General features: G+C 32.0%; 2 protein-coding genes across 2 annotated transcripts; both read right to left on the bottom strand.

Moving 5' to 3' along the window:
* Nucleotides 1–1,306: 1,306 nt before the first annotated feature.
* LOC149490513 (uncharacterized) lies at nt 1,307–21,055 on the bottom strand. Its single transcript, XM_089705980.1, has 10 exons — nt 20,973–21,055; nt 10,729–12,022; nt 10,237–10,384; nt 9,049–9,277; nt 8,540–8,636; nt 6,951–7,083; nt 5,622–5,839; nt 2,768–3,029; nt 2,607–2,682; nt 1,307–2,133 (listed from the first exon to the last, which is right to left on the bottom strand). Exons 2-10 carry the CDS (start codon nt 11,986–11,988, stop codon nt 1,902–1,904), a joined length of 2,655 nt encoding a protein of 884 aa, XP_089562106.1. The 5' UTR covers nt 11,989–12,022; nt 20,973–21,055; the 3' UTR covers nt 1,307–1,901.
* Nucleotides 21,056–21,260: 205 nt separating this feature from the next.
* On the bottom strand, nt 21,261–23,954 carry LOC149490512 (uncharacterized). The gene is made up of 3 exons (XM_089706221.1): nt 23,730–23,954; nt 23,418–23,589; nt 21,261–21,528 (listed from the first exon to the last, which is right to left on the bottom strand). Exons 1-3 carry the CDS (start codon nt 23,952–23,954, stop codon nt 21,296–21,298), a joined length of 630 nt encoding a protein of 209 aa, XP_089562347.1. The 3' UTR covers nt 21,261–21,295.
* Between the last annotated feature and the right edge of the window lie 1,622 nt (nt 23,955–25,576).

Genomic DNA, 25,576 nt, shown 5'->3' with positions numbered 1-25,576 from the left:
CAGACAGGCGACAGCACTAGAATCGTTATTTCCATTTTACATTGTGTTCGATTAAAAACGTATTTAACTTTAGTGGTAATCAGACATAATCTGAACAACAATCCAACTAGAAACGTGAAATGTTCGTTTAGGTATATTACTAATAGATTTCAGTAACAAATACAAAATGTCGTATAATAATCTCTCATTACTATACCTACGCAAAATTCCAAAGTCCAATGGCCAAAGAGCCTACTATAATTAAACATATTATATTTAGTTACTATGCTTTATAAAATTTTAAAAATTTTGGGAGTCTTTTGAATGGGTAGTAAAGTATTAACGGTAAGTTTTATCTACAAATTACCTACCTTCAGAGTAATTTATTTGGTCGTCACAATAATTTATGTTTATCTATAAAGCTTTATTATATTAAAATGCAAAAACTGTAATACTTAACTGTAAAAATTGATTAACCATTAAGTAGTTGGATATATAAATGGTCTAATCTATTAAGCAAACCTACGCCTATAGTATTTGTTAGAAATAATTAATTATGTTAACATTTATAATTAATGCCAATGTATGAATTTATTAGAATACTACAATTGAATAGTGTACCTCTTTGTTGAAAGAAATTTGTGACGATTTTACACATATTTTGTGATTTAAAGTAAACCCAGATATCTACTATACAATTTTAGAACAAACAGAACAGTTTTAAAATTATCCTTAAAAAAAATATTCCCAATAAAAGTTATTATATAGAAATATGATAACAAAAATCTTTCTACACTAAAAATTAAAACAAACAAAAACAAAAAAAGTTACAATAAAACGAAATACCTAACTTTTAACCGTTGGTACTAGAAATGGACATAAATGTACCTAAGGATTATTAATATCCGTCTATCCGTCTGTTTGATTCGGCTAATTTCCGACTAGACTAATTTTGACACAACCTATAAAGAACATATTATTATTTATTATATTATAAAGAACTAGCGGTCCGCCCCGGCTTCGCCCGCGGTACATATTTACATTTTCTCTACATAAGAACCATCCTCGTACTTCAAGGAATATAATAAAAAAAGAATTATCGAAATCGGCCCACCCGTTCACGTGTGATGCCGCGACCAAGGAAAACGGGTTTCATTTTTATATATTAAAGTATTGTATAGGTAGATTATCACCTTATTTTCTCACATGCGTGTATGGATACATTTAATATTTCTAAATAATTAGATAATTAATACATTAATAATTAGATACATAGATACTTATATTTCTCTCTTCTTTAATATTCTAGATAAATAAATGTTATGTATTTGTTTTCAACAAAGTAAATTATTAATTTTATATACACAAGAAAGATTCGGAAACCTTTCGGAAACATTGTAGCCCATTATTCTTTTTATTATCTAACAAATTGCTTTGTTACCGTTAAAAATTCAAAATTTTTACAATAATTAGGTATCATTAGTGTTCCTTGATTTGATTGTACCTACACATAAAGTACCTTTCTGGCGAAACATAAAAACGACAATATATATTCAATATCCACATACCTAGTATTTAATGGATAGTTATTATTTTTGTTTCTAAAAAACATTTAAATTGAAATCAAATTTAAAATTCACTATAAATATTGAATAATATTAAGTTATCCTTTATGAACGGGGATAAAGTTCTATCATTTCTAGGATACATTATGTTATTAAAGCTTGGGATTTATAATCTAAGATTCTATTAATATAATATAGACCTAAAGTCAAAAAAACATATTTGAAATATTATTTTTTCAGTACTGCGAGCATATACAAATGCGATCGCTGACGAGTCTTTATTTCCTACACTAGCTGCACATTGCAGTCGAATAAGTACCTATTATTGCTTATAATAAAAAGAGATATGTGAGTAATTTATACATCTTGGCTAGAACAGTTGTACGATTCTATCGTGCGTGGAGCTACGTCTTCGTAAGGTGTCACGTTTGCTGAGGCAAGTTCGCGTGATACTCGTTCAGCAGCACTCAATACGCGCAATAAGTTTAGTCCCGCGAGTTTCTTCAAATCTTCCATAGTCCACCCAGCTTCCATCAGTTCCGCAAATAGCAAAGGGTACGAGGATACGTCCTCCAGTCCTTGGGGAGTGCTGTTGACATGATAAACGATGAATTATTACGGTTCCACTGCAGATATAACGTGACAGTGTTCGAGATATCTATTTAAACTTTAATATAAATATGATATATAAATCATACACGCATTAGGTACCTATATCAACTTATGTATCTAATGGCAAAAGCCTCCATAATAATAATAATATTTAATCAACCTTCGAAAATAGACATAACATTTTTTATTTATTTGTTCACATTACCACTGTTCTAAACGATGATGGATGAAAAGAGGGGATATTATTGCTATATACATCTCAGTACATACATTAATTAGGAAAGTATAAAGTGGTATAAACTTAAAAAATCATCTACTAAGTATGTGTGATCGAGTGCAAATGTTATTCAATTGTGATATATTTTACTATTGATATTTTACTATTATAGGTACTATACCTACAATTAAAACACATTTGTATTTTGGAGCATGAATAAATAATATACGTACTAATTAATTCCATCATATCCAGCGCCTAAACCGACGTAGTCCACGCCAGCCACATCGCGTATGTGATTTATATGAGCTGCAAAAAGTTTTTATATCACCACAACGGTCGGGTTATTTTTAAGTGTATAAAACCATCAATAATAATACAATAAAATAAATACCTATAGCATCTTGCACGGTGGCTGTTGTTCGGCATGTTAAAAAAGATGTATAGAAGTTGACCATTACAAGGCCTTTGTTAGCTGCAACAAGACGAAGAACTCCATCCGGAACATTGCGTGTTACATTGCACAATGATCGCGCAGATGAATGGGAGAAGAGAACAGGTGCTCGCGATATTGCCAACGCATCACGCATAGTGCGCTCTGATACATGTGATAAATCCACCAGCATTCCAAGTCTATTCATTTCCATGATAACAACCTGTAAAATGCATTAAATATGACGAGCCACATAATTCGTAGTAGGTAAGTAGCCGAACAGTCCTAGTAATAAGCAGATACTAAAAATTCTGTCCAACGCTTTAACAACGTGAAAGCTCTCCAGAGAGTTGAAAAACTACGTGGTTGTATCAACTTGGTAGGTACATCTATTTCATGAGTTTGATAAAGTACTGATACAAATTATTAAATTTGCAAGATAAATCTAGACATTTCATTTTACACAAATTGTAATCCTTAGTAATTTAAGTAGGTAACCTACTTACATAACCATTAACAACCGTTAACTAGGTATATAGGAATAAAATTGACCTATTGCAATGTAGCTATAGTAAACTTACTGTTTATAAGTATCTTAAAAAATATCAATAAAAATAAAGCATTTATTAATTGTCGTCTTTTCATTAGTAATACCTTACTAAAATTACAGAATTCTATTTTATTCTATTGTCCTATAGTCCAATTAGTGCTCAGAAAAGTTTCTCTAGACCTAGAAGTTTTACACTTTACTTTGCATTTTTTTCATGGAATTTGGGCCGAACTGAAAACTGTAAGTCTGCTTTTATTTTTATGTAGCTCAAATCGTTAGAAATGTTCATATTTTTAATTGCGTTCGTTATTAGTTATTACGATAGGATCTAGATTTCGCAAGATTCAGATTTCAATCGATTTTAGCAATATCGGCGAGATATTCCAAAACATTAAACACAAAACAAAAGTTTATATTGTATGTGAACGGAATGTCATCACTATGGATTTGATCACATTTATGTGTTTAAATTTACATAACATCGGGACAAAGATATGCATTGTTATTACACTCGTTAGTATCTTCTAGCCCTTGAATATGTGTTATACCAATCTATTATAAAAACTCCGCTTTTATATCATTATTTTTAGAGGTGGCTCATTAAAGTACCTACGACAGGATAAAAAGGAGCAGATGCTATTACATATACCTTTAGCTAATAATATTTTCAAACTATACTGCCTAAGTAACAAATAGTAAGTGGGTAGGTAATACATATGACCAATTACCTATGTCTCAACGTACAGTTTAAAAGTAGAATTTCCTCCAATATATTTGAAAAACAAATATAAAAAAAAATATGTCAAAATTCCACTTTTATTTTAAAAATCATATCCATTTAGTAGTTGCTTGGATTTAAGTTCTGAGGATTTAAGGTCTTTAACTACAGTTAAAGAAAATATAATGTAATATTATTAAAACAACATATTCGATTCTACTCCCTACTCTAATTTAATAGGAGATGCCCTTTAATTCAATTGCTACTAACTCGTAACTCCAATTTCAAATGACTATTAGGTTACGAATTAGGTTTCTATGAGACAATGAGAAATCGTAGAACAAAAAAAAGCGCTACGTAGCGTAGCGTGTGTAGCTAAGAAGTTGTGTCGCATGGTGTGAAATAACTTTAAGCACATATGTACATTATGAAAAATAGATCAATTTTCTTTAGGAAACTTCTTTTTCTTGAACGTTGAAATTCATATGCACTATCAAATTATTTACAGAAAAAAATATCGCTAAAAGAAAATAGGATCACAACAATTAACCTTGTTTTTCGTAACCCCATTTTGGTAATATTTTACAAAACAATAGTGTGCTTAATGTTTAGTGCTTGAGCTCTGCGTTACGCGCAGCGAGTGCTTACAACAAAAGGGATTATTACGGAAAGAATCGCTGTACAAAAAACAAATCAAAGAAAATACCGTCGCAACTTGAAAGCGGTCGTAACACTTTTAAGCAAAATGTACACATATATTGTAGAAAACATCAAACATGTAAGTATATTACATGGTAAAAATAAGTAAAATTACTTTTCCTTCAATACATCGATCGCACTGTGCACTTTCTATATGTACGGGCACAGACTAATAATAATATGTACGGGTTATTTTCACAAGATAGATGGGTGTATAGCGAAAACAAGAGGTGATAAGCGTACGCTCTTAAATAACTGGAACAAAAGAAAATAGCAAATTGCTAGAAATAAATGCCTAGTTATGGTTTTAATAAAAATAAAATACCTACAGTGCTTAGCGAAGTTCTCTAAAATGTAACGTCTTTAGCATAATTTGCCACCCTATTATCCGCGGAGAATATTACGGAAGAAAACATTTTGCTTCACAACAAACTTTTATAGAAAAAACGGAAAGCGGTCGTGCAACCCCTCATAACTTGCCGCCCCGGGCAACTGCCCGGCCTCCGGCAAACACACCATTGAAAATTCCTAAGTGTTTTAACTCTGTTTTCGTAATATTTTTTATGACACTGTGCATGATCCAGAAATACAAGATGCAATATAAAGTTACTTAGTTAAAATTACAAACTTTTAGAACTTTTAATGCTTATACAAATACACAGTAGGTACTTTTGTAGTTCCGTTTCTTTTCTTATTAGTACCCCAGATAGTTTCTTTGATTTTTTTAATAACAATGGCTAGAAGAAAAAAAAAAAAAGAAAAATCATATATACAGGATACAGTATAACATATTGATTATTAGGATTATTTTTAAATAAATTCAAAAACTTTCTGGAAGTATTCATTACCTTTCCAAATGGTGAAAGACCACCTCGTAGACTTGGTTCTGGACGGTCAGTGGAAGCGCACTCGGCCCATGGAGTGTCACACGATGACGTCAAGGTTAAGTAGCGAACTCCGACTTGATATAACGTTCTCAACACTCCGAGGGATCCTCCTATAGCGTGCCCACCCTCAACACCTACCAGCGAACACAGGCGGTGGTTAGCGTGTGCTGTTAAAATATCTGAAAACAAATTATATACTTCATACACACCCTATGCAGTACATGCCTACATTGGCATCAAATGTTTTAGGAAATTTCATCTTTAGATATAATAATATTTGGCCTGGAAGAGATCACTCTTTAGTGATAAGGCCACCCTCTGTGTTAGTTTAGCTATAAGTTTTAGTTTTAAGTAATTTGTATTATTAACTAGTATAGTAAAGTGTTAGAAATAAAATAAAATAAAATAAATATTTTATAAAAGGCGTGCTTTGTAAAAATTTTGCTTTGGTTATAATGATTTGTTCATAATATTACCTATTATCCCGACATTCCGCACACTTTGTAGAGAGCGTGGTTACGGAGAGACATATATATTTTTATTTAAAAAATAATTGTTTATGTATTTTATATAAGGTGGTATCGAGAAAAGTTGATTGTGTATTGTATATAGGGTATAATTACCTAAGAAATTGAGATCAATTAATAATAATATAATACTTGATGATAATATAATGATAATATAATACTTGAAAAATTCATGATAATTAATAAATTCTGCATAAATAAATGATTTTTCACATTAGTAGAAAGAAAGGGCCATTAATATTTCAGTCATTAAATCTTCTTAGAAAGGGAAACAGAATGAATAACGAGCGAATATCTATAACGAGCGCCATTAAGTAAAGTAGAAGGTTTCTGGCAGCTAATTTGTTTAGTTATTTGTATATTACAACAAAGGATATTTGTGATGTCGAAATGCCATTATTTTTCATATGAAAAACTGAAAAGTCGAGATAAAATGCCAGCGAAACCTACCTACTATAGTGCATTAGAGTAATTACGGACCTCTATGTTCAGAGCAGGTGATAAATTATAATGAGTTTAACCAAAGTTTTGTGGTTTTTATTTCACTTTACAAACCATCCGTATATTACACAACAGAATCAGGCAAATAAAGTTAGTCGTGGATAGAAAAAGAAATAAATGGTGGAAAATTGGTGTTCTCTTCGTATTTTGAGTCACGACACGACACATACGGATGTGTGTCGTGTCGTGACTCAAAATACGAAGAGATACGAATATTTTTGACATTTTAAAAATAGGCAACATATTAATTTAAAATACTAACCTTCAGCTGAAGTGCAGAACGTGAGCTCCGGGTGGTACTTGTCAGTTAAACGCTGTATCAGGTCTATTTGTTCGAAGGTAAGCTGTACCGCATCTTTGTGTTGAGAGTCACAAGGGACGTATGCTGCCCAAAACTATATATGAGGAAAACCTTTTTAAGCCTTTCACAAAATTTACATACCTATTCAAAGTTAAAATCTGAAATATTTTCTAAATAAAAATGTTCACCAATCGATTTAGTTTTTGATTTGTGTTAATCAATCGATTTTCGAAAGATAGGTATTCAGATGACACAACTTATAAAACACGACTATAATGAAGTAATCTTGTTCGTTCTATTTTGTATAATAATATGTATTAGCAATTTTATTGCCTTATCAACCTTACTTTATGGTAACTAAACTAAATAAATAAACAGAAACAATATGTATTGTTTCTACAATGATAAAAATCATTTTAAATTGCATTCAAAGCTGTCTTTGTATATTTCTTATTCTCTATGTAACATCCAGCAATAGTCTGCTATGATTTAAATGTCGCAACTACCCCGATACTCAATTACATATTGACTGAAACGTCCATATCAGTGTGGTGGCCGGTTTCAATATTGATTCTTAAAGCATTCAATATTCAGTCTTCAAAATAATTAGTTTACTTATATGTATATATTTTGTACTAGTGTATACGTATTATGTATATACATTTGGGTAATAGCCATAGCCAGCCTCGTGAAGTAATTCAGGTAGTGCTCTACTCTCGACTTGTTAAGATCAAACAGTTTTATGGATTTGGAAATCCCTTGTGATATGAGTATATTCATGTTAGACTTAAATAATGATAAGCGAGCATTATTAGTTTAGTATTTAGACAATATATCAAGGTATTATTTTTACAGGAAGAAATTATTTAAATTATAACTTTGGAGTGATTTTAAACACTAACTGAGATTAGATATAAATTAAACCAAATGGTACCTAAAAACGTTCAGATACATACAGGATCTACATTGCAACATTTATCATAATTTTTCATTGTCCATGTCGTCCCACGATGGATACGCTAAAGTCCAGTGAATATGACAAGAAATAGTACCTAGCACGAAGATAAATTACACCCTGCATTAAAAGTTCTTATAACCGACCAGAATAATACGTGGCTAATGATCGCCTAAATGTATTTTAGGTCATGTGTGCATTTATGTACCGCACTTTTATATGTGAACTATGAAGTGAATATGGAACTGATTACCTCGATATCAAGCACGACTTATGCACGCTTACTGAATGTGATATAGCAGAGTATCGTATGCAGTGACATGTAATAAGAAACGTGATATACTTACAGAGGGGAATGATATTATTTTTTATTGATTTATTCTATTGCAGACTCTACAAAGTGCAGAACGCTATTAGGTACGGACACGACTGCAATTTAACTTGGACTGTGTGCTTTCTACAAGTAAAATAATTTTATCAATGCCATCGAAATTTGTTCAGGCTCATTATTTATGTTAAAGAAAAAGTTTTTTGTACAGAAATCGAATAAAATAAAGTTCTAAATAGGTTGATATTTTATAAAACAAAGACTTACTTGGGCAGCAACTCGACCTTGCTTCAGTCTAGGCAAATCAGTGTGACTCCAAGAGCTAGTGGCCCATGGAGAAATCGTTCTCAAATCTTCATTAAACCTGTTTCATTTATCACATATTCACATATGTATTGAAAATGATATTTCATAGACAATATATTTCGTGGTTGCAATTAGGACGAAGTTATTAATTAATTTCGTAAACCATTCATAGCGGAACACATAAAATGATGCCAAATATTGATCTGCAACCACATATTGATAATTGTACCTACATGATAATATGGATTTTAATTTGAGTTAGTGCCATTTATAATAAAAGTATTGTGTTGTTTGTTTCTTTCTCATGTTATGTCTACCATTTTTATCAATAAAAAATAAATAGTAATCATCAATATTTGATAACCCTATTTTTAGTTTACATATTTTGTTTACATGAATAAAGATTTTTACGTTTATTACATGAACCCGCTAGAAAACGCTATTAGCTTTCAGGTAAGTAATTCTCTTACCGGAAGTCCTTTATTTTGTTGTGTAAAAATTTTCGTATATTCCAAGGTAAGTCGTTATGGCCATCTATAAGTGGTGTGTCGTGTAGCAAACGTTCTGCAAGGCGAAGCCGCTCATGCAGCGGGGCTCCGGGGGGCGCCCGCAGTGCTAGAGGACCCGCCACGCAAGCTGTACCTGCCACTAGCACCAACACTGCCACGCAGCACCAACGTCGCTGCCATCCTGATAAACCTAGGGTAATAAACCTAGGATATAAAGGGCAGTAAGAAGCAGTTTTAATCTTTTAATTGAATAAAATAAATAAATAATACCTACCTCATAATTATATAGATACTACTACATACTAACTAATTATCTATCCATCCATTGTTAAAAGTACGAATAAGTTAGGTATGTACAAAACTAATAAAGTAATTAATTTCAGAACAATTCTTTAAAACTTACGCCCTTATAAACAAACTTTCAGTTGACCTAGAATTTTTAACACAAAGGCTGGTCTCAAAGCGCAAAATTTGAAAATAATTTATTTCCGATGCCTACCGTAAAACTTTTACAATACCTAACCCAAACAAAGGCGAATATTCGTTTCCTTTATAAAAATTTGAATAAATAGTTTTTTAAAGACACCTGTTCCCTAGATTCCGCTTCAAAGGTTCATTGCTACGGATAGATACATATATATTTTTTATGTTTAATAATAATTTGGAGGTCACTAAGTATACCTACGTCAACGAACCGAATAGGCTTAATGGATATGGGAAAGGTAAGTCTTTCTATCCATCTGTTATATTTACGTCCGAAATCCTGTACAACAAGGTAAAATACTTTTGTCCAATATACACCTGTAACTAAATAATACTCATCTTTAGAGAATTAAATGTGTATTTGTAACAATGCTACCCGAACGAAGTGGCGGGCTGGAACTGTTATTATCCCATATAGACACGTAAGTTGGTATATAGTAGAGTATTATTACAGCCTTGATTGCTTACATACATAATAGTTATCAAATAAATGAATGTCGACTGATAAACGTGCATTGACGTTATCATACAGCCCGAAACTAAAAATGTCATAATTAGCTGTAAGTTAATGTTTTTAATTTTTATTATTGTTTAACATTTAGTTGCTCAATTATTAATTTCAAATATCTTCGCAAGGCATTTTTTCTATGATGAATGGTAACTTACGTGATGAGGCCCCAGTTGTGGTAGAACTATGGCTAGTTGTAGAAGTAGTAGTGTTTGGAAGCCACTGGCTGGATTTACAGGCACTGCACGAGATTCTATCTTGTGCCCTGTCCGTCACATCGGGTGCGGGAGCTGAGCGTTTCTTTCCCTTAATTATAAAAAAGTCATTTAACTAATCCTATACAAAAAAATTTAACTTTTCTTATTTTTGAATAACGGTTTCACAAATTCTTAAACCTAACACGCCAAAAATTACGCAGGTAGAAATGTTTAACTTGCAAATTTTATCGCAGAAGATTTGAATTTTCTTTCAGAAACTTTAGATAAGTTTAGAACTCAAAGCGCTATTAGATTTAACTTAAGTTATAAGTTTTCCGTCTGGATCATGGTTTTGATTTGAAAATACTAAACTATATTATGTGAAACTTATTCAAGCAAATAACATATAGAGTAAACGAAAGCAATATTTTTAAAAAGAAACATAGGACTTACATGTGGATCGAAGAAAATAGATGGAATTTTTTGATTTTGGCCCGTATTACATGTACATTGTGCATGCAGAACTCTATGATCGCTTCCTACACTTCTTTCAGCATCTACAAACGTGTGGCTTTCTTCGGATGACACATTATTTCGCGTGTTAGTCGAATCATCAGGTGACCATGTTTCTGATAACCCGCTCGCAAATCTCTCAGAGGGAAAGTCGTTGTATGACATCTGTCTTCTTATACCTCTACATCGACTTCTGTTGTCTAAAGTGGAAAATTTTATCGAGGAAGAGCTGCGTAAAACGACGTCATCATTTCTATCTAAAGTTCTTATTTTAGGTTTTTTCTGCGATTTATATAATTCTGCGTTGCAATCTCTTATACGATCGAAACATTGATCAACGTTTGATGAAAAGTTTGCATAAGTATTTATATTTTCTTTAAAATCATTTTTAGATTGTAAGCTTGTAGCAGAAAAGATGCAACTTTGGCTATTCGTTTTCCTCTGTGACTTATCTACGAGTGATAACATCGACAGCTTCCGCAGCGAGCTTGTTGAGCCCGCACTTATCTCCGCTAACTGAACGGCGTTTTGTGGTTTTTTCGACATTGCTTCTCCTCCAATTCGTTTTAAATTTGATAATTTCTTTTTAATTTTTTGAACGAGAGTATTTGTTTGGTCGTACGATATAAATTGTTTAGAAATGTAATTTGAAACATTTTTACTTTTAATATGTTTCCTGTCCAGACTGCGATGTGTTCCATTAATCAAATTATTACGCCCCGTTTCTCGTTTAATTCTGTCCATATCATAAATATTAAGCGTGTGACCTCGTTGTTTCACAGAATCTCGGTGGCAATTAAGGTAGTTGTTTTGTTGAACATTACAGTTGCAAACTAAATCAAATTCATGGTCTGACAAGTGCTGGTTATAGCATTGTCTTTGGGCGGCTAGCGCGAGGCAAGCGTCACAGTCTACGCCTAGCAGAAGTTCAAGACTGGTATTTCTGATAAAACCATCACTAAACGTACGTGAGCGAAAATTTGAAGCGTGTGCCGTTTGTACAGGTTCAAAATCAGATATCAGTGTCGGTTCATTAGTACTTCCACTTCGAGGAACACAATTTGTTTCATCGTCCATCATTGTAGCAACATCACGATTTACATGTATTACTCTCGGCTGCCTAAACACCCGACTATCGCTGCGTACAGAGCATCGAGATGGTGATGGTGAAGGTCGTTTAAAGTCGTCTACTTGAATCATGATTTTTATAACTTTGCATTACCAATCGAAATACCTGTAAGAAATATTGGAATAAATATTGACTAAATTAAAAATATCGTAGAGCACTGTGTAGGTACATATAAAAAAGATAATATTATTTTTATATACCGACGAAAAAGCGAGCAAAATCTTAAACAATACCGATTTAAAGTATGGACAAATGGGAGTATTCCATAATTCATTTCAAAACATAACGTTATTGTTTCAATTTTGAATGAAACATATCGTCTTAGCGGGAACTGTGACAACAACTTGAATAAAAATGTGTACACGATGGAGAGACATCCCGGCGCATCGTTACCGGACGACAATAAGTCATTTTTGGTTTATGTTCATAGAAATCTAAATAACAAGACACATAGAAGTGCTAAAATGTCATAATTCGTATGAAAACCGCTGTCGCCAAAATCAACACATTCAAACCGAAAGCTAAACAGTACACACAAGTAAACTATGCCTTTTATTGGACAGCTTGATTTTAGTGAAAACTAACTTATCTATTAAATTAAGCTTTTGAATATGTATCCTAACGCACGAATTTACGGTTTATTTTAGAATAACATCCCTAAGTATATGAGACTTTTTGCTCCAATACGAACAAACGTGATAATAAGAATGGTCGACTGTGTCATTCATTGTTATTTCGATTACTATGGTGACGCTCGTAATACTTGTAAATATTCTATAATTTTAAGGAAAAACGGCATTATTTCTACAAAAAAATATTTTCCGATGAAATATTATTCCTTTATAAGTATAATTACAACTTGTGGAAGAATTTCCGCAATGGGAATTGCTGAAACACACCATGTATACACTCATACGTCTCCAGAGCAACTGAACAGTGACGAATACACTGGTGTTGTGCAAATCACCTGAGTGGCGACAAGGTCACGCACGCTTACGACTTCTAGTGTCTTGTTATTTAGATTTCTATGTTTATGTTTGTTTTACAACTTTCAAATGACAATACAGCTTTTATGTAGAGTATTCATTTTAGCGTTCATTATCATGAGATTACACGCGCGCCGGTCAAGAATGAGTCTTTATTGTTCTGCGTAGCCAACCAATCACGTATTTTCCGAGATTATTTCTTGGAAAACTTCCTTTTATTCATATTTTATGAAGTGATTGTATTTGTACGTAGAATAAGTTTCAATAAAAACCTATTAGCATTTCATATAGGTAAAGTCTACATCGTTAAAATATGCTTGCATTAATTTTATGATAATGTTTTAAAATAGTAAACTGTATCACGTCTAAAATATTATTTATTTGACAACTTTAACTGCATTTTAAATATATATATTTTATTCATTCAATTTATTCTTTTATTTTCCAGAAATAAATAATCATAAGCAAAATATCCCTACTAGAAATAAGAGAACACAATATTTCAACCCCACTAAGTGAGGCTTTCCTAAGCTCTACGAATAATAGTGCGGGCGATTGTGCGGTGCTTAATTTTTTTGTGCCATTACCCACTTAATTGCGGTTTCTTAGAATTAAATACGAACAATCCTAATACATCCTTGATTTTCTCGTGTTTCTTGGTTTCGTATTTAGTTCTGCCAAGATTTCTAAATCAGTAGATACTTTTCTAATGTTCGTTAATTGTTGCTCGTATTTTGTTGTAAGTATAATAATTTAAATAGTAAAAGCATCGAAGCTTTGTTAAAAGGTATATTCTGATTTTTATAGAAATCGTGTTTTAACATAAATATGACTAATATTGTTATAAGATTACATAAATCACAGAATATGACACTACCAAAATCTAATCTTATATAATCTAAATCTCTCTTTGTCATCATGCCCAATCTGAATTTAAGTGCTTGTTCAAATAAACGTGTTCTCAAGACAGGTGTAAACATTTCCACCAAACAAATATTCTCTTTTCTTTGAGAAGGTTAGGTACATTTTAATCAAAGACGGTAAGGAAATATTTCTAATATCAATATTATATTTAATATCCTTCTAATATTAATATATGTATTCAGAATGTATGTAGTAGGTATACCCATTTGGGTAGATAGTAAATAAATAAAAAGATGTGTTGTGACATAAAATAAAAAGTAAAAGTAAAATATATGAAACATAATAATACATAAGAATCTACATATAAGTTGATTCGGAGACCAAAATAATAATATAGAAATCTATCTCATTTGTTTGAAAACAACGATCCGATTTTTAATAACAACTCTATAATTGTATACATATATGATATAACAATTATGAGTACGTACCTATTTATAATATCGTCGTATTAAAGTAAAATAATTTATAGAAAGTATTAAAAGAGGGTAAGAAATATTATATTTCAATATAATAATAGTTAATCAAGAAAGATATGTAGTTCTTGCCTGAGGAGTATGCTCATTAGGCTAAAATCTACAAAACTTGTAAAAGAACTTTGCCAAATAACCTTAATTAGGTATTTGTTTTAGGTTAAAATGTTTTTATTTTTATTTTGTTGCAATTTATTAAAGTACGCAGAAATTAAGTTATTGTTAAATAACGTAACATGTTTTACATAATGATTCCTTTAAAATCTTAAAATCTTGCGTTAATAAAAAGATATTTATTTATCTTTTTATTATCTTTTCTGATAAAAAGAGTTTCACTTCATAGAAATAATGAATAAGGTTCTCTACCAATAATAAACATGATTAAAAATTCTGTTTTGTATGTTATTAGTTAAACTTTGTATTTTATTAGAGAGTCATTCTAACTAAAAGCCTTAAAAAATAATATTATTTTGAAAAGTATCTTATTTTGTAACCCCATAAAAATACAAATCGTTGTCAATAAATATACAAATCTTAATAAACTTATACTTACTCCAATAATTTATCCCTTTGCATTATACAAAAATCATTGTTTCCACAGGTGCATATTTTTTGGCATATTACAAAAGTGTCATCATAAAAACACATCGGAAATATTATAATGAGCAAGAGTTTGAAAGTATCGGTGTAAGCGAGCCCAGAGAGTAGCTACAGGGTAGCTTTTGCCGCTATCTACGGACGAGTTACGCGAAATCTTAAGCTACGAAAGGTTACGAGAGAGGCGAGCGGCCGCGGGGAGTTCGCAGGTCGCACTGGTTCCGCTGCCGGCTCCCAGCGAATAATCCATACCCGAGAGGCGAGGAGGCTGTAGTCACCGGACAGGAGGGCGGCCGGCCGACCAGCACCGACTGCTGCCTCCCGCAACCGCTACGTTAGCCGTCACCGCGGCTTGTTCCCGCCGGCGGCAGCGGCGTGTTGACACAATTTGAAATAATGTCAAAGAGGTGATGCTAGGATTTTTAGCAAGCGTGTATTGTGTAAATATTTTTACAGAATACAAAAAAGGTAAATTGTAGTACATAACGTCCTTAAAAAAAAGGATTAGTTGTTTGTACTTTTTTGGGGGAGAATATAGATAAAGATGTCTGCAAAGTTTCTTCAATTCATTAATCACTGGTAATGTAAGAGACAACGGACTATCTTGAAGATCAAGAGCAATCGCAAAGAATTAATTAGATTCCTGATTGCTTATTTCAACTTTCGCCACGCCAACACAAAGAAATTAACATACTTAGGTACTTACCTACTTTTAGGGTGCTATAAAAAATTGAATGACGCCGAAATTATAATCTAATATCATACGTTAACAATATTAATAAAATAATGTTTAAGACTCTGCATTTATAAGGAAAACAGAACATAAATATGGTGAAGAATAAGATTTTTCTTTTTAACTTCTATCACAATAAATTAAGCAAACGTGCTTGGATTATTAGTAGCTGCATTAGGTAGGTGGGTCCATAGACGAGAAAAATGAAGATTTAAAATTCAGACTCGTACTCTTTATTGCAGACGGTGGCTAAAGTATTAATTATAAGCTATACAAATTACAATTCAACTTATGCAAATATACATAATATTATCCAAATTTAGGTACCTTACAGATTTATTTGCATTTGTATTTCGGTAAAATTGTACCTATCTTTAAATTACATATTCTTAAAGATTTGGAACATATTAAAAGTATTTTACTCCATTTACGATTTCTTAATATATATTGAGTAGGTAGCAATTAACATAACGAGATAGAGTTTATAGAGATTTAAGATATATTCAAGACAAATATTTGAAAATAAACAATTAACTAATAACTTCCCATGTTTTTGGAATTTTGATATATCTATAAACACGGTTTTATAGTAAATATTGATTCAGGTATCAAAACAGATAGCGATCAACTACAAAGTTGTTACGTCACTTCATAAGCTCTTCTCTATCGGAAATTAAATGCGATACGGTTCGATTATAGACGTTCAATTCTAAAGATTTTAATGATTTAAAGTAACTTATGGATAAAATGACATTATAACTACCAAAACCTTACAGCCATAGTTTTTTTATATTTTATGTCAGAGTGGGAAATCGAGATAGTGCGTCGTCTGATGGTAAGCGACCACCACCTAAAGAAAGTATTGATGGCGGGCGTTAAAAATGCACTGCGAAGAGTGAGGAAAGGGATACGGGTCTCCGGCTCTTCCATTTATCATACAAAACACGGTAGCATTAGTAGCACGTGCTACTATTTTACACCGATCTTCCGTGGGGGGTGTGGTACTTCCTCCGCAAGCTTAAAGTTGTCAAAGCCTGCTTGATAACCGAAATATTTAACAGACGAATTTTAAGGCCTTATCTAAATTGTGGGATGTATGACTCCGACACATTCAATTCTTTGGAAATCAAAATGCTGACAAAAATCATAAATATTCAATAAAATATTAAGTATAGACTAAGTTCCTCGAAAAAAGAACAATTAAATTTATGATTCTACAGAAGGTAATTATTAATGTTTTAAAATGAAACGTACAATGTTTTCGACTTCATATTAGACCCAGGTGTTTATAATTTGGCATGTTCGTATATCAACGGTAAAAATTTAATTAATATTTTTCAATGTGAGGTCGAATGACGGCCATAACAATAAAGCTACGTTTGCTTTATGGTCCTTTTCAACATTGTAAGTTAAGCGTTGTATTTTGGAGGGTTCAGAAAACATTCATTTAGTAGAGAACTTTTTATAGCTCCTTCAGAGAGCCAAGTGCTAATAGGAATTCCTTCGAAATACTGTAAATGGGAAGACGTGATGAGGACACTACTGTTTGAATCCGTATTATGTTTAGGATTGACTTGGACTGCACAGACTTAGGTGAAAACCTACTTGATGGAGATATGTTATCGAGATTATATGAGGGAAAAAGGTAGGCTTAGGGTTATGTGTTTTGTTATTGAATTTTGTTTCATATATAATACACAAAGGAATTGACGTTACAACATATGAAAATTATTATTTAGCTTGTATTTCCGTTCTTTCCATGTATTTCCATGTATGTTTTGATAATTTGTAAAAATATTTTAATTTATTACAATATTTTAGTTAGGTAATTACAAATATTTTATTTTGATTAAACAGGAGCTATTTTGTTATTCGACGTCACACATAAATGTGGACAATTCCACTTCTACATTAATAACTGGAAAGGAAGTATTTACCTTATACGTAAAGTTTTAAACTAATTATACATTATAAATCAGCAATTTCAATGTCAACTATATGCTAGGGTACGCCCAAATTGCCATATAACGTTATATCGAAATTTGCTTAATTTTGGCATTATTCAGCTTACTGAAATTCATACATAACTCATATTGATCGATTGGTCTACTGCCTATAACCAAGTTTAATAAACACAAAGCTTCAAAGAGGCCTCCCGCTGAGCGAATGAGCGATGGAGGTTAGCATTATTATGCACTATAAGGCGGTACAATATCCGGTAAATTTTAATTATAAATGCTTATATCAGTTCTTTGGCCACAACATATTTTCGTATATATAAAATGAATCTGAATATTATGTTAGCTTTCTCAGTAACTTTAATTAAAATTCATGGCCGACTATCTCTTCCAACAAACAACGAACTACGTACATTATGTGTAAGAAATATATTTCATGTGTATAAGCTTTTTTATCGGGATGACTAATAAATAAATAATTCTTAGTATTTTGTCTAATTTATGGAAATACACCTAAGAGTATTGGTACCAAGCAGTTACCCAGTTTTGACTCTACGACTGAGAACAGCTATCGGGCGAGAACGGTAGTATGTTAAAACTATTAAGTTTTATTGATACAAAATATATCCTAGAACTAACCAAAGCATTTGGGCTCGAATTTTTACTTTGTTGTACATACATAGGTTTGCAACTGAAATAAATATTTTCATACTAATCCGTACCAGGTAGATTAACCTAAAACTTAATGAATAATGATAGAGGTCTTAAATAGTTTTATCCATATAATTTATTTTAGGAAATGCAGCCTCGCTAAACCTAAGTAAAATATTTACTTTTTATATGTTTCCCTGTAGACTGCTACAAAGTTTTATTTACGCTATTCACCTGTGTATGTTATTAGTTGGAAAAGCTATTCCATACTAAGCAGTACGCGTAAAAAAGTTGAAAAATACACACAAAATAAACACACTTTCATTTTTCTTCTTTCCCTTAAATTGGTAGGTACTTACCTAGTTTGAAATTAAAATATTTTTAACATTTTAAACTTTAAAAATTCTAAATTAAAGATTAGTAAGTAACTACTGTTGACAAAAATTGAGAGGATTCGAGGGACTGTCGAAGTGTGAATGTTTCACATTATTTCCAAATTAATGAGAATAGGGATTAATCATGCAAAATTATTTGCGAAATCAGATGTTATTTGCCCAGTAACTGTTCCAATTCTCGTTTTAGTTAATTGGCTGAGTTGTTTTGAAAACGAAAAAAGCCCTACGTTTCGTAGTAAAAATAACCGTACAAAAGCGATAATTGTAGAGAAATATATGTATCTATATGCGCCGAGACTTTAAGAGTAAATATCTAGACTGTATTCTGTTTCAGATAAAAACTATAATTTAATTGAGTTTCTGCTCAAAAGGAATATTTTGCTAACTTACTTTACCTAAATGAAAGAATAAAATCCTTCTATTGAAAAATAACCTTATTTGTTGACGTCTAGTGTACTTCGGAGAGAAATAAATTTATTCTGTTGAATATAGGAATATTCGAGGTAGCAGTCAGAACTCAGACCGTTATTGGCCTTGAGGTTTATAATATCAAATATCGCTTGTGTACCATCGTTCTGGGGAAATTAAAAGTGCTTTCTTTGGAGATTATGTATTAAATCCTGGGAGGTGGTTTCAAATTTCAATAAACATCGTCTTTGTAACAATATAAGAATAAAATTTGCAAGATAATTGTTCTATAGCAAGCATAATGGCAAGAATGAATAATGTAGAGCTAATTGAAATACAGCAAGCGAGTTCTAATACATGAAATTGTATTTGCTGTACTTGATCATAATTTATTACGGTAAATTACCTGCGAAACGATTAATACGGTTATTGTTACCACACTTTGCCGATCAATTAATTATATAATATATAAATTAAGGGAGCAATGGCCGCACAGTGATTTTAAGTGCCGCTGCCTTAAGCACCTTTGTAATTATACAGTAGAACCTCGATAAGTTAAAGTCCAAGGGAAACACAAAATATTTTAAGTTATAGAGGTTTTAAGTTATCAAGGTTCTATCCATCTTCACTGCTTCTATATCTTTTAATTTATCAGTGTAGGTGAGGAATGTTAGTTTTCTTTTTGGACTCATTTAAAGCCAGTTTTATCACACAGTTGTCCTGGAAATATCACTTTACGGTTTAAGACATTTATTTCTCACAACTTTACGTAAGTGATATTTCCAGGACAACAATCAAAAACTTATGATGCAAGTAAGTCGTTGTCATAAAGCTAACCGCCGTAAAGCTTTGAAGAATTTCGATAAAGCAAACAATAGGTAATGTATTGTTTACGTTAACAATACTGTATATAAACACGTGCAAGCAATAAATACCGAAACCTTTTGTTTTGACACTCTTTCAAAATGACTCATTGACAAACAATTTTATGTTATAGAGGTTGTGGAAACATTTCTTTAAGTTACTGAGGGCCAATACAGAGATTATTTATTTAAGTTATAGAGGTTGCGTATTTTAAGTTAAAGAGGTTTTGGGCTCTGATGGGAAGGGAACATATTATTTTTTGAAGTTACAGAGGTTTTTATGTTACCGAGGTTTAAGTTATCGAGGTTCAACTGTAGTTGGTCGAGGGTTCGAAACCAAGCGAGCCTGAAAATGTTGTTTGTTATTTGTGATAACGTGAATGTAGGTACAACTGAAGAACTTATTTAAAAGTGTTCAGAGAAAACCTTAATCTATTTATTGTGCAGAAACTAAGTATCTTGAACAGACATATTGGAATACAAAAGTAGATAAGCTTAGAAATGTAAAAGATGCCAAAGAATATGTACAGAGGGTTAAATTTTTTTAAAATCTAAATGTGGGCTGATTGGATGTTAGTCGAAAAGAATTGTTTTCAAAGATAAAATTCATTTCGTTCAATGATCGTTTTACAGGACCCTTATTTATTCCTAGACTTGCGTTTCAAATTCCTTTCTCATGGGAAAGTTTTCACGATTTTAATGTATAATATAGATTGTGGTATAAAGGTATTCTATATAAGTAGTAGATATCTACTAAAAATTAATCAAGGTTTCTGAGAAAATGGTTTCGATAGATGTATAGACAGACGGACGTACAGTCGGATGTACAGGCAATGAATTAATCCTATAGGGTTTCAGTATATTTTGAGGTTGGATATATCCAAAAATTCTAGCTCCTAATATTGTGTCCTAAACATAAATAAATATATTACCACTTACCTAGTGATATAGAATATTTAATTCTAAGCTGAACAGAAAATTGATAAGTATAATAAACGAGGGAACGTGAAACAAAAGGTAATTACGGCGTTAGACGTACATAAGCAAACAACAATTTTAATACTTACTTCGTACAATATACGCTCTTAGATAACTTGTTTGGTTATGCTTCGTTGTTAGATTAGAATAGATTATTCTAAGCACAAGAGCCAAAGACACACTTCACTGGTAAACCGCATTAATCACATATGGGCTCGTAGGCATACAATATGAGGAGAATACCGACTAAAACCTAGTTCAGTGGTACGTGGATTTGTCGCAACCACTTTGAGGCTAACCGCGTAGCTACGTTTGACCGCTACGGAGGTCATTATTTGTATAAATCTATAAAATACGATTAGGCTTTATCAATACTATTAAAATCAGCTATACATTTTCGATAAAATAATTATTAAAGGTCAGTGCGTGTGATGTTTCGAAGGTATAAATAAGATCTTCCACCGGGTCCTTCGAGACCTAATGTTGCTGCAGCGATTACACAATCTCTTTCTGTAGAGGGCACCTCGTCGACTCGAGCCATTACAAATGCTGTCATATCTTCACAACACATCATGCCAATATATTGACCCTCCATTTTTATTCGAAGATCTGCGAACTTTATTAAGGGCTCTGGATGTGGGCGCACTGAAATAAAAAGTAACGATAGTCACAATCGAAAGTTTATACCAGGTAATGTTCTTTCGAATAAAGATTTTATTGTATTCGAGTAGCTTTGTGTTATGAATATAATTATGCATTATGTATGGAAAGGCTACATAGCCACCCCATTATCACATAATTTATCCCAACGCAGATTACGCGTTTGCATTAAATATTAATTTGTTTATGATTAACTTGTATGTATGTCGTGGTCATATCGTAGATTTGATCATTTCATGATATGAGTGGCCATTTCACGAAATGGTCGCATATCGTGAAATGGCCAATTTAGTTTGGCCACATCATGATGTGGTTTGGGCAGATCAATGATAAGAAATCGTTTCACGATATGGCCAATTAACGCACGGTTCTTTCATGAAATGATCAAAATTATTTGATCATATCGTAAAATAGTTACATTAATCGTTGGTAGAGGCGCTGCAAGCTCTGTGTTTATGTGATAAGATGGCGGCCGCTGGCGAAATTATTCGCAGTTAAAAACTTCATAATTCGTTTAATAACAAGAAAGTCATAGCAAAGAATTTACGACGAAGAGGTACGAGTACTATGGAAAATGTGGATATCTTATATGTATTTAAGAAAAAATGCGACTTAAATAAAATAATTTAAGAAACTACTACATACTAGGTATATTATTATAATTGTTTGTTTTTTAAAAAGCGATCCGCTTCTGGCACTCGCCGGCCGCTGCCGCGGCACGCTCGCTTTGCTCGCTCGGCTCGTGCGTTGTTTATCAAAGTCTAACCTAACCTAACCTAACTGTTTTCTATTGCAAAAACGATTCGCTTCTGGCATTCGCCGGCCGCTGCCGCGGCACTAACTTTAATGACATTAAACAAGTTTTTAGAATATAGTTATTCTGATTTTTTTTAATATTTTATGGACTCTTTATATTTTATACGATCTGGCCAAATGTGGATGACCAAATCGTGAAACGTTGACGATTTAACGATCTGATCAAACTATGTTGGCCATTTCACGATATGCGACCATTTCGTGAAATGGCCACTCATATCATGAAATGATCAAATCTACGATATGACCACGACATGTACATAATAATATTAATTTGGTGATCTTATAATAATTTGATTATTTTGCCGTTTTATAGTATGGTATAAAACATAATAATCTAATACATATGTAAGAATTTCAAATATTACTTACCTACATTTGAAATTCTTTTTATATTATTATTAAGTTAAATAGACTGCCTGTGAACTAAAAAAATGTATTTTTTATGGTATCGAAAAGCACACCTTTTCGTAGTTACTGTGTTGTCGTCGTGATTGTCTGCCAATATTAAATTAACTTATTGTTGTCTGTTTTCTTATCAAATTCTGTAGCTTGTTTATTTTTGATATTCTGCAAACGACTAGCGACCGTCCCTGTTATGTTCATTAGCAACCATCATGAGAAAAAAACCGTTTAAAAAGCGTCGGTTTATTATCATTATGAGTCAAGTCGTGGAAGTTAGTAGCGGAAATGGCGCGCGGTAAGTACTTACTGCGAATATTACTGCCGTACCTTTACTGCGATGTTCCATCTTGATGAGTGCTTGAAAGAATTGATTGAAGGAAAACTCTTGTGCCACAGCTGCTAGTGTAAGTGTTCTAAGGGATCTTTTGTGATATTTAGAGAAAATGCAGATAAAACTTTAAATGTTTTGTAATACTTAAAATACAGACGAGTTTACTTACGTATATACCTAGTGCTGTAAGCTTAAACCACGTGTCATGTGTTTAAACAAACGATTCACTAGATTAAACGAGGAAAAATATACTACATTTTAAAATTCTGGATAAAAATTTTCAACGTGAAAGACAAAATAAAATACTATAAATAAAAGTCACCTTTCTGTCGTTGTTCCATTTTCACAAGTCCTCGGAAGGCACCCGGCGTCCCTGCGTAAAGGAGTAGTACTTGAACGCCGGGCCGCGGTTCCATCAACAGGGTCGCCTTGTGCCACTCAACAGTTATGTAGGGGTCTATAGCTTCTACTACTGCTCTAAATTTACCCAACTTCTACGGAAAAAGGTGAATGAAGCGCATTCTTCAGTTATATTCGAATTCAATTAGATTTGAAGGCTTATTGCGTATGTGCAATAAAAAAGGACACAACGTTACTTATTTATCAAATATTTAAGGTAAAATAGTTCAGATACCTTCTTGGATAACAAGGAGAACATAATTGGATTTATTTCTGTGTTGTCTGACCAAAAATATATAATTTTCCATTGAGAATCGACGACTGCATACGGATCGAATCGGGCCCCTCGTTCAAATATCTCGCAGGTGGTGATATTAAATAGGCTTATAGCCAAAACATCCCCAAACCCTGACAACGCGTGGAACAAGACTATTACAAATATACCGATTCGTGAAAACATTTCTTGTTACTGTTCCCTTTGTTATTTCATTTCGTTGTTTACTTACGTGGGTTTATATTCGCGTTTCATTTCAAAGATTCGATTATTTCAGACATGGGATGATTAAACATGTTAAAGTATTAGAAGAGATGTTTTGAACATTATTGTGTTTAATAAATGTATAATTTATATAAACAATTATGTTTTCGTTCTAGTTTGGTTTACATAAATTTTATTTTTATTATAAATTGGGGTAAGTATATAAAATTTATTTTACGTTTTAAATATTCTAGAAATGTCTCAGTATAGGAAGGTACTTATAACTAACTGTAGGTTGGTCTACCTTTATATATTCAATGGAGATAGGTAATAGGTCTGCTGAACAGTGGACGTATAGTGCCCAAAAAAAACACAATTACATATAGGAAATGTTGTACCTATATAAGTTAAATTTATTCTATATTTGTCGAATTCTCATTAAGGAGTTAATACTCTTTGAACACAGAATTCATTCATAATAATATTTCGTGAGTATTTACTAACAATATATTCCGGTCAAAATATTTATTCAACAATCATTGTGAAAGTTTAAATTATTACGGACAACTATAAACACAAAAATACGACCATATTGTGTCAGTCATATGGGTTTTAAAAATGATGAATAAATCAAATAAGCGAAGTTGCAAATGGAGAATAATACTCTACGTGGGCAGAGTACTCTGAAAGAGAATTGAAAGTGAATATAAGATTCCTTTGAGAGTTATATTTATAACCAAACCGGGAGAATGGATTGAGTGTAATCCTCAACGGAGGCTCCTGGCCGACTGCAAGCTCTATATCATGTCACCCACCGCGCCAGATATCTAGACTTATGTTATTCTCTTATCATTACTACAAATAGAGCTACATTTGATCAAAATACAACAAGGTTTTCCTTTCCTAATAATAAATATAAATATTTATAAAGTTCGTGCGTATTCGTAAGGTACAAAGGTCTAATATTGGATACTGTATCTGCCTCTATTAGAATATTATGTTTCCTTATTCGTAATATTAATAGAGACCACAATTTATCGTGTACGCACACTTAAAACTCACAAAAATTTTATATTGTAAAATCTCATTATTTATCCTTACGTACAATGTCGTTTAAAATTCAAATTAACTTTAGCGGTTTGAACGTAAACAATAGTTATTACAATATAATCCGAATTAACATTTTACAGAATCCGCGCGTATGCATCGCGAGCAAATAAATTATTTATTAGTATATTTCGTTATATATTCAACAAAGCGAAATATAATAATTAAATTAAAAAAATTGAAATATTACAATAATTAATAGTAATTATCATAAATGGATTAATAATAATTATTAGCTGTCCGGGCAAATGTTGATCATTTAAGGGTATGAAAAATAGATGTTAGAATTTCATGAAAATCAGTCTAGCCGAAAATTTATATACCGAATATTTATAATAATACTATGTCTTTATGTATGATTTAATTAAATCAGAGACTTTCAAGGCAAAATTGGTAGCAAGTTTTAAATTTTACTATATCTTGCATCATAAATAATTTTCAAAGGAAAAATAGATCTGCTTACGTAAAATGTTACGTAAGCAGATCTTTTTTTCCGT

Source organism: Colias philodice, chromosome 2, assembly GCF_061535455.1.
Source record: "Colias philodice isolate Cphi_HAF_F1 chromosome 2, ilColPhil1 Martin Lab GWU primary, whole genome shotgun sequence".
Lineage (NCBI taxonomy): Eukaryota > Metazoa > Arthropoda > Insecta > Lepidoptera > Pieridae > Colias > Colias philodice.
The sequence above is the reverse complement of the archived record's forward strand: the minus strand, read 5'-3'. Positions and strand labels throughout refer to the sequence as shown.